This window comes from Cyprinus carpio, chromosome B20 (genome assembly GCF_018340385.1).
Source record: "Cyprinus carpio isolate SPL01 chromosome B20, ASM1834038v1, whole genome shotgun sequence".
Taxonomy (NCBI): domain Eukaryota; kingdom Metazoa; phylum Chordata; class Actinopteri; order Cypriniformes; family Cyprinidae; genus Cyprinus; species Cyprinus carpio.
Genome location: NC_056616.1, coordinates 6,617,558 through 6,628,539, shown reverse-complemented (window position 1 = coordinate 6,628,539; position 10,982 = coordinate 6,617,558). Strand labels below are relative to the sequence as shown.

The following is a 10,982-nucleotide window of genomic DNA, read 5'->3' as shown; positions in this document are numbered from 1 at the left end:
TCACAGAGCTCACTGCCTCACATTCACAGTTATTTTATTACAAACCTCTTTGTGTATTTACGTATAATCTTTCTTCACTCAAGTAAAGCTAATGAAGTAGTGCATTTCTTCAATGTTGCAGTTGAATCTGGGTTAGTAGTAGTATCACATTTCTAATGACATCTTCAGTAACAGCCAGTGAATGCTCAGCTAGCTACATGAGGAACAGTGATGGATGTGTTGGAGCACATGAAATGACTTTTAGATGGATTTAAATCAATGGATCACAACCTCTGCAGTACAGTATTCACAGGAGCTGAAGTCCATTTAAAATCCATTTGTGAAAGACTGTATGTGTAAACACCATAACGCAGATTTACTGTAGAAGTTGTGTTTTGTAAATGACTTGACCCGGGCCATTTATGTCCATATTTTTATGAATAGCACTATTGTTCTTTGCATAGTGTATATAGGTTATATTTAAAGTGATAGTTTACCCACAAATACAAATATTGGGGTGAAAGATTACTTCAGTGATTTTTAGTTTAGCTAGCATAGCCTGTGATCGTAGCCATCAGCCACAACTAGTAATGCTAGGCCTAAGGAACCAATAAGAGAAAGGAATAAAGAGAAAATGAGATTTACACTACAACACACATACCATTTTGAACTGCTTATTCAGGCTACACTCGCAGCTCTAAATTACAAGCATCCATGCAAAAACACATACACACACAAAGTTGTTCACACACCAATACTAGCAATAATGAAATAGCAATGCAGTTGAACACTCACTGCACACTCGCTAATCCAGCTTTAACATTTACCAAAGTGTTAGAATATCTCCATTCCTTTTTAAAGATGGTCAGATGTTCTTACTTTCAACTCAGTTTGCTTATTTTTGTAGCACTTTCCACAATGATTGTAAAATAAAAACAATATAATGGTATTTTGTAAGCCCAACTATTCCACTTACAATATACTTCCATTGAAGGACATGTTTGAATAAGACATTTTCAAATTCATACACATTTGCAGTTTACCTTTTAAATTTTTTAATTTATTACTTACTATTGAAAATGTTATAATCAATCACAAAAGAATGCATTATAAAAATATTTGTATTTATTAATTAGATTATTTAAAATAAGTGGAAAGAACTGGACCTGCAGAATTTAGAATTTTCACACATGGTGGCATTATGATGTCACAGTGATCTGAAAGCTGTAAACTGCTGCTCTGACTGCTGTCTAGAACGTATCTTTTGTGGATATTTAACCCAAACTAACTTTGCAGCTCGGAAGAGACTCTTGGTAGACATTTCACAGTACATTCACAGCATTCTGCAGCATTCAGTGTTTTATAATGGCACTGTTTCGCAGTCTGTTTGAGTGGGTTCAATGTTGTGTTCACCGCATACCCAAAAGGAGAAAAAAACAGGGGGTGCAGAAGTGCACAGCAGAAAGAAAAGTACCCCAATGGAAGGGATGAGGAGGCCCCTTGATGTTGGCGATACTGACCAGAAGTACCTAAATGATGAGGAAAAAAGAGAGGTGGGGAGGAAAAGAAAGTTAAAGAAGGAAAGAAAGATGGTGGACGAGAGAGAATCAGGCAGAATGGAAGAGGAGACCAAAGACCCAACTCCACTGCTAATCGAGGTCAAACCACAACCAACTCCACCAGCCGCTGAGGCCAAAACCCCGGCTAGTTCTTCCTTCATAAAGTCATCAGTGAAAGAGCCACTGGTGGCTAAAAGCACCTGTCGAAACCTGCCTCCAATGGCCACCAAGACCAGACCTCCTTCATCAGGGGAAGAACCAATGCTGGTTCAAAAGGTATCACAACAACACCCTGATTTATCAGCCACTGAGGTTCAACCCCTTCCTGGTTCTTCCTTCATAAAAACCTCCTTTATCAGTGGCAACTTTTGCTCCTAAAGCTACTGAGACCAAACCTCTGCGTGGTTCTTTTGTGGTGGACCCTGAGGTGGTTCAAAAGGCATCTCGACAACTGGCTCAACCAGCCACAGAATCACTGGCGGTTCCAACTCCAAAACAAGTCATGTCCAGTTCTACACCATCTAAGTCTCCAGAGGAGGAACCACAGATGGTTCAAAGAGCCTCTCGAAACCTGGTTCCAGCAGCCTTCAAGAAAATATCACTGAAATCAGTGACTAAATCATTGATTCGTCAAAGAACCTCAAGACTTTTTGCTCCAAAACCTACTGAGAGCAAACCTCCGCATGGATCTTTTATGCTAGAACCCAAAATGGTTCAAAGGGCATCTCAACATCTGGCTCCACCAGCTGAAGAACCATCAGTGACAGAACCATTGGTCCTTCAGCATACACCGACAAAATCTCTATCACATTCAATGGAAGAACAATTGATGGAACAAGTGATGCTTCCTTCAAGACAATTTCCTAAATGTGCTGAGGTGAAGCCAAAGCCAGCCACTTCATCTCTCATCCTAACGGACACTGAATCTGAAGAGGATGAGTCTGTGGAGCACACAGAGAGGACAATACCTTCCAGTGAGTCTGAGACTATTCACGAGCAAACGCTGGAGGGCTGGGGTGAAGCAGAAACCAATGTTTGAGAAGATCCATCCTGTAGTTCTGGAACAGTCGAATGACTCTGAGAGAAAGAAGTGTGGAGACTCCAAAGCTGATGCTTTACGAAAGGCTGAGGAACTGGATGAACAAATGATGAGGTTGTTCTGCATAGACTACATCAATGCTCCCAAGAAGGAGAGTCAGCAACATTTAAAAACTTAAAAACCAGCAAGCTGGGGTGAAGCAGAAAGCCATGTTTGAGAAGATCCATCCTCTAGTTCTGGAACAGTCAGATGACTTCGGAAAAAAGAAATGTGCAGACTCCAAAGCTGATGCTTTACAAAAGCCTAAGAAACTGGATGAACAAATGATGAGGCCTGTTCTGTGTAGACAACAGCCCTTGTCCTAAGAAAGAGAACCAACAACCTTCAAGAGAAGGTCAAGAGAAGCCTAAAAAAAGAAGAAAAACAAGAGCTGGTCTTTTCCGCTGGGCAGAGAAAAGGTTACAAACGATAATTGAAGAAAACGAAGAGTCAGAAAAGGATGAAAAAACTTGAAGAGCTTCTTGAAGAATTCCTAAGGGATCCAAAATTACAGTTTAACACACAACCATATCTATAACTCTTTCTCTTATGCCTACAAAAGTAAGAAATATACAATGTATGACAATTATCATAAATGGATGTAATGGAATGAAAGATGTTTGTAAATAAAGATTAAAGCAAATGTTGAATAATTTGCCTTGAATTGCATGTCTTTCACCATTGTGCACTTCAGGATACAGTCTAATATATTATTTAAACATATTAGATTGTACTAAATTAGGACAAAAAAACAAGTTTATTGTGTGGTAACATATACTGATAATTTAAATTTAACACAGATTAAATAAAAAAATAATTAATATTAAAATTATTAAAATTGTATAGTATAAAATTACATTACATATACATTCACAACATCACTATAGCCTATTGGTAGCTATATACATTATTTCTAATCAGATTGAGTTGTGTGTGTGTGTGTGTGTGTGTGTGTGTGTGGTGTGTGTGTGTGTGTGTGTGTGTGTGTGTGTGTGTGTGTGTGTGTGTGTTGTGTGTGTGTGTGTGTGAGTGCGTGTGTTGTGTGTGTGTGTGTGTGTGTAAACCTGTTATGAAATCTTGCAAAGTGCTCGAAGTATTTGATTTCAGATGCAGCCTGTCACCTTTTGTGTTGCGAATGAATCAGTGTTTTTGAACAACATAAGTTAAATGATTCATTGACTAATTTGCCACCAACTACTGACAATAGCTGCACCCCAATTCACAAACTTATGCACTATTCTATTCCATTTTGTAATTTTACCAGTGTAAGCACAGTGTTCTTGGAACACTGCTTGACCAATCAGGTTAGAGGACTGAAAGAAACTAAATGTTGTACTGAGTCCACTAATGTTTAAAAAGTTGTGGTCAGTGAGTTTGAAAATAAGAGCTTTATCATGGACAGGAATAAACTTAAAGGGATCCAAAATCACAGTTTAACCACAACCATATCTATAACTCTTTCTCTTATGCCTACAAAAGTAAGAAATATACAATGTATGACAAATATCATAAATGGATGTAATGGAATGAAAGATGTTTGTAAATAAAGATTAAAGCAAATGTTGAATAATATGCCTTGAATTGCATGTCTTTCACCATTGTGCACTTCAGGATACAGTCTAATAATACTATTTAAACATATTAGATTGTACTAAATTAGGACAAAAAAGTTTATTGTGTTGTAACATATACTGATCATTTAAATTTAACACAGATTAAATAAAAAAAATAATTAAAATTAAAATGATTAAAATTGTATAGTATAAAATTACATTACATATACATTCACAACATCACTATAGCCTATTTGGTAATCAGACTGTTTGTGTGTGTGTGTGTGTGTGTGTGTGTGTGAGTGCGTGTGTGTGTGTGTGTGTGTGTGTGTGTGTAAACCTGTTATGAAATCTTGCAAAGTGCTTGAAAGTATTTGATTTCAGATGCAGCCTGTCACCTTTTTGTTTGCGAATGAATCAGTGTTTTTGAACACATAAGTTAAATGATTCATTGACTAATTTGCCACCAACTACTGACAATAGCTGCACCCCAGTTCACAAACTTATGCACTATTCTATTCCATTTTGTAATTTTACCAGTGTAAGCACAGTGTTCTTGGAACACTGCTTGACCAATCAGGTTAGATGACTGAAAGAAACTAAATGTTGTACTGAGTCCACTAATGTTTAAAAAGTTGTGGTTAGTGAGTTTGAAAATCCAGCTTTGACAGGAATAAACTACATTTTAAATATATTAAAATAGAAAACTGATATTCTAAATTGTAGCTCTTTCACAATATTATTGCTTTTACTTTACTGTTGCAGCTTTGGTGATAATACTGGAAATGTTCTTTAGAAAAAAGCATAAAATCTTTTGAACAGTAAACAATTGGATGTATTTTATGGTATGATTTTGTTAGAAAAAACTGAAGGGCAGGTGATACCAAACACCACTAACATTTTAAACAGGTGTGATTATCTCTGTCTGATAAAATGGGCTATTTCTATTTATTCATGTATTCACGTTTGTTTATAATACTGTACATTAACTGTACATAACCCTGAAATGTACTGTAATATGTCATTGATAAATGCAGTAAAACGTTTGTTAACTGCTGGATAATAATACCTATAATGCATGAACAAATGTTAACAAATGGAACTTTATTTTAATAAACCAATGTGCTAAGTGGCAATGCCACATGGGCAACGCTGTTGATCAGAATAATCTATGGTTAAACAGAAATATGTAATCTGAAGCAATTTAGCTGTAAGTGTGCCTGTGGTTGTTTATCTTTTTTTTGCACTCATGTTTAGAGGAATAACAGAGCTGAGCTTAAATCTACCACATTGTGCTTTAGGCAACTGCTGCTATAGCCCAAGGACATGCCTGTGATCCAGACAGGTCAAAACCTCTTTGAAATATTCGATACTGAATTCAGTACAACCGTGCTGCGGCTCTATAAATCACATCAGGGGAGCAAGGGTTAATACTACTGTTTGTTCATTGCATTTATACATTCCGCTGTGAAGAAGGGCACAGTTATGGTGGCATATCAAAACAATGCATATTATCAAACCTTGTACAACAAATACTTCCACAAGGGATTGTGTGTGTACCGTATAAAACACTCATGACTTTGTTCATCCTTTTAACTGAGTAGCCTACAATATATTTGTGTTCTCTGTTAGACATGCAATATTTGCCCGGAAGTCACAATGCAGCCCTTTATCTCACCAACATCCATCACTAGATGGCAGCATTTATTTCTCAATACACCTACCTCAGTGAGAGCTCAATGGTCTCTGAATGAAAGAAGATGGTCAAGTCATTCTTGTCTTGTCAAATTGCATTTCACATAGAATTCTCTCTCTCTCTCTCTCTCTCTCTCTCTCTCTCTCTCTCTCTCTCTCTCTCTCTCTCTCTCACACACACACACACACACACACACACACACACTTCCCATTGTTTGTGTAAGTTCCTTACTTAACATAACTGCTGAAAAAGTCTTATTTTACTTTTCATGACTAACAGTATTGATTATGAATAAGATGGAATAATGTTTTCGTTGACTCAGCAGTATCTCAGAATTACTGCTATCAGTTGATTAAATTGTAACTAATGGCGACCAGCACTGCATCTAATACTGAGTTATGAATGAGATTGATGGCCCGGATATATAACGTAATACTTCATTAAAAAAAGACCTCGTGTTCCCAGGTTATGCATCAACCCTTTAACTCTCCTTTATTAAAATGATGCACAATTTCATAAATGGAAGCTCTTTTATAATAACATCATTGTACATTCAGGATGTGAAATTGTTGAGGAAAATCTTATTGTTTTCAGGAGTTTATCGTGTTACATTATAAATGGGGAACTGTTTCCATGATTTTGTAGAGTAAGCAATTAGGCTACTTATTGAAAACTTAATGTCAGCATAAAATCTTCACGTTTAAATAAACAATTCGTGTAATGACCTTGTGTAATGAATGGCTAATAATGTCTACTTTAGGTGCAAAAACCGTCAGCCCCGTTATACTTCTAAATACCTTACAATTTATTGACACTTAGACATATCCGATAGTACTCAAATTTACTCTGAAAATCACATTTTCATCATGGAAAAAGCACCCGTTTCGTGAAATTATTGTGTGCATCAGTAGAGGAGCATCATTATATAGTTTCTCAGAGAAGATGTTTGCAGCCTGTGGCTCGGTTATTGCTTTCGGCGCGCGCCGCCGTGGCATGCTTTCCTCTTGTGATACGCATCTGTCGGTACACAGTTTACACGCTTTCCGCTGACCGTTCTTTCTCTAAACGCTTCCTCTGCTAATAACAGGGAGGAAGACTCGGTGGGAGGTTCAAGCTCATAGAGATGCTGAGCGGATTCCCCAACTCTCCTCAGAAGGTCACCATCATGCTCCACGCCTGCTGACTCTGAAGGAGAAGACTTGCTGGGATTGCTTATCGAGGCATGCGTCTGAAGGTGTGCGTGTTTTCGTGGGCTCGTCCCGGTGAAGATGCGCTGGAGTGAAGTGCCTTCCGGAGGGGAAAACGCGGAATCTGATCGTTCACAGTGCATTGTGAATTTGAGGGAGGATGAATTAACACTTGAATGCCATGCGAGCGAAATTGGGATTTGTTTTGGAGTCTATGCGCGTGGTCCCACCGGATTGACTCCGGATCAAGCGGTGACTGACAGCTAACTTCAAATTAAAACCAAGCCGCTGGGAGGACTTTACTGCGATTGAAACCTGTGGTGCATGTGGATTATGAGATGCTATCAGAGTCTCCAGGATGCTGTGAGACCACGAGTGGCGTGATGAGAAGTTTCGTGTTGGTTTTGGAGAGTTGTAAAAGCAACTTGAGCACTCAGGATGTCTCAGGAACTCTGCGATGGATTTTGCTCTAAAACCTGCACATTTATCCAGAGAGATAGGGGCTGACAATCCTCCCGTTTATAGAAGGATCGCTTTCCTGATTCTGGAGATTCCTGATTCTGAGGTTGATGTATCAAGACTTGTGGACGGAATGCAATTTGAAGAAGACTCAGTGGATTTTCTGAAGTTGCGCATTGGTCGCCACGACATTTGGAAATATGAAGATATTTAAATCAAGCATGTAAAGATAGAAACAGACAACGAACATCAGGTTGCTTTATCAGGGTAATGGATTCGGACAGCGTGTGTGTTTTTCTGTCAGTTCCCCTTGTAATCCCATTATCATACTGACGTACAGTATCAAAACATTTCCTTTATGAATACAGAAATGGCTGGCAAATACTAATACACAACTTCTAATAATGCGCTGACTTGATAGTGCTTTGATTTCTAATATAAAGTTGAGAATCATCTTTACTCATCAGCAAATGATTGACGTTTCAACAGGTGACTAAGGTAAAGCATCTCTATCTCTTTCAGTTTGTTTAGCATACATTATACAAGTTGCAATCATAATGCTATATGTAAATCTATTTATTAAGCTCATTTTATTTAAATAATGCCTTAGTTTGTGGAGTTTTCAAGTGAGGTGAAGAGAGTAAAAATCTAACATTTGGTACTGAAACAGCCTCATGACATAAACAGAAGTTTCTCTTTTTTAATATATAGCCTATATGTTTTAGAAAGTATGTCATTTTCGTATGTAGTCAGTTTTTACCACGTTTTAGATGATGCTAAAACTCTCTTGTTTTTTTTTTTTTTTAAGCCATAGCCCATAGTAGTAACAGTAACAAATATACAGAAGTATATCTGTATACTTGAATGTATATACAGTATAAGTGTATATACATTGTATTCTCTTTTTCAAAAGTTTTAGTAATGATAAAAAAAGGAAATGAGTTAAATAGACAAAGTTGCTGAAGACTTTCACCTGAGGTGGTTTCTATAGCAACAGAGCACTTTCTTTAAGGATCTGTATCATGTGGTAATGCTGACAAAATATGAGTAGCCTACTCTCATTACTTATCACTTTATTATAGATTTACACATCACAGATACATGGCAAGAGACGAATCGCTGACGGTGCCACGAGATTTACTTAGAAATAGTAGACCTCCATGGAAGTCGCACTGATTTTTTAATAATGATAATAAGCCTACTTTTTAAAAGAAATAGTAATTCTTAAACAAGTAGCCTACAGTGGGGTCTGAAACTATGTTATCCAGTAGCCTACATCTGACATAATGTTATTTATATATTTGTATGTTTTCAATTTTTCTTGGTTCAAATTAGATGCTGAATCCCAGATTTTCAATGTGGTCTTATTGTAAATGATTATTAATAAAGACTGTATTCAGATGGAGTTACAATACTAGATTCTGTCATTTTCATTCTGGTGTGTAAAGCTAATATGACCCTCTCTGTATCTCTGCACTTACAGTGGTCCTTGCAATATCAGAATGCTCCTATTGGAATGAGAGCTGGTCCCGTGGGGTTAACAGTCGACCCTCTTTGGTTCCTTCTTGTCCTGGCCTGCTTCTCGCTGTCCACATGCAGGCGAAGAAGCGATACCTGCTGGTATCTGTGGGGGCCTGTAGCCTTCTACTAGCCTACCTGTGTGGCCTACAAATCGGTGAGTTCCACAACCAGAACCATGCCGAGCTTTACGGAGTCTCACAGGTCGCCGGTGTCCCACCTCGGCCGCCCCGCTGGCCGGAATGGGTGGATCCTCTCCTGCAGACGTACCTTGGTGAGGCCGAGCAGGAAGAGGACGGACCCCTGCTTCTTCATCAACACACGTCTCCTCGCGAGAGACGAGAAATACAGAAGAACATCTTCAAGAGCCGGCGATGTCGCATGGAGACCTGCTTCGATTTCCAGCGCTGCGAACGGGGGTTTAAAATCTACGTTTATCCGTCTCAGAAAGGTGAAGCGCCCTCGGAAAGCTACCAGAAGATTCTGGCAGCCATCGAGGAATCGCGGTTTTACACGACGGACCCTAATGAGGCCTGTCTGTTTGTACTGAGTATAGACACTCTAGACAGGGACCAGCTGTCCGCTCAGTATGTACATAACGTCCGAGCCCGAATTCAAAGCCTCCCTCTGTGGTACGAAGGGAGGAACCATCTGATTTTTAACTTGTACTCTGGAACGTGGCCTGATTATACAGAGGAACTAGGCTTCGATATCGGCCAAGCCATGCTAGCCAAGGCCAGCACAGACATGGACAACTTTAGACCGCGCTTTGATGTGTCCATCCCTTTGTTTTCAAAAGACCATCCTCAGAAAGGAGGGAGCAAAGGTTATCTGAATCTTAACAATGTCCCCCCCTTACGGAAATACTTGCTGGTCTTCAAAGGGAAGAGGTATCTAACTGGCATCGGTTCTGAAACCAGAAATGCTTTATATCATATACATAATGGAGATGATATCATTTTATTGACTACCTGCAAGCACGGGAAAGACTGGGAGAAACATAAAGATGCAAGGTGCGACCGAGACAATGAAGAATACACAAAGTAAGTCCTACGGTTTCCTTTCTTTATCATGCTGGTGTAGCTCATCTAAAAGGAAAAGTTCACCCAAACATGGAAATTGTATCTTAATGTTGTTCCAAACCTTATGGTCTTATTTCTTCCTCTTTTTTTGTGAGGGACAAAAGAGTCCTCAAAATATCACCTATTTTGGTCCACAGAAGAAAGAAAGTCATATAGGTTTGAGATGACATGAGGATGAATAAATGATGACAGAATTTTCGGTAACACTTTATTTTAAGGTGTCCTTGTTACACATGTTACAGGTACTTACTACTATAATAACAATTACTTGTGCATAATTACATGCAAGTAATCTATGCCCACTTCTAATCCTAACCCTAACCATATAGTATGTAGTTAATTAATATAACTATTAAAATAAAGTGTAACTGAATTTTCATTTTTGAGTGAACCATCCCTTTTATTTATGCTACTGAGGTGCAGATTGGTTTTGCACGATTAATATGAATCTCCGGTTGTGGCTTTAGTTTTAAACGCCATAGAGGATGGAAAACACAATGGCAGTATTTAATGTCAGAGTGATTTAGACTGTTGCTTGTTTTGTACTCTAGACTGTAGCGTTCATGTAGTTATCATGGGAATACTGCTATAAATGGAAGTTCTGCTGCATTTGTCTAGCTCAGGAAAAAAAAAGTGCTGTGGAAAAGGACTCTAGAGGTCTCCTAGTCCAAAACAAATCCAATCTTCAACTGTTTGTGACATTAATGTGATCAGTTTGTGTAAATGTACAGTTTTGGCCAGATTTAGGTTATAGTTTAATTCTCTTAGGTACAATGATAAGAAAGCGATGCACTTGTATTGTGTGCAATGCAAATAGTTTATTTGTTTTGCTAAGATGTGAGCTTTATGCACTGACTGCATGTGGGACTAG

General features: G+C 38.4%; 1 protein-coding gene across 1 annotated transcript; it reads left to right on the top strand.

Annotated features, from left to right (window-relative positions):
• The first annotated feature begins 6,881 nt into the window (after window positions 1-6,881).
• LOC109059721 (exostosin-1-like) lies at window positions 6,882-10,428 on the top strand. Its single transcript, XM_019076888.2, has 2 exons — window positions 6,882-8,009; window positions 8,995-10,428. The coding sequence occupies exon 2, from the start codon at window positions 9,105-9,107 to the stop codon at window positions 10,074-10,076; it is 972 nt and encodes a 323-aa protein (XP_018932433.1). The 5' UTR covers window positions 6,882-8,009; window positions 8,995-9,104; the 3' UTR covers window positions 10,077-10,428.
• Window positions 10,429-10,982: the final 554 nt, after the last annotated feature.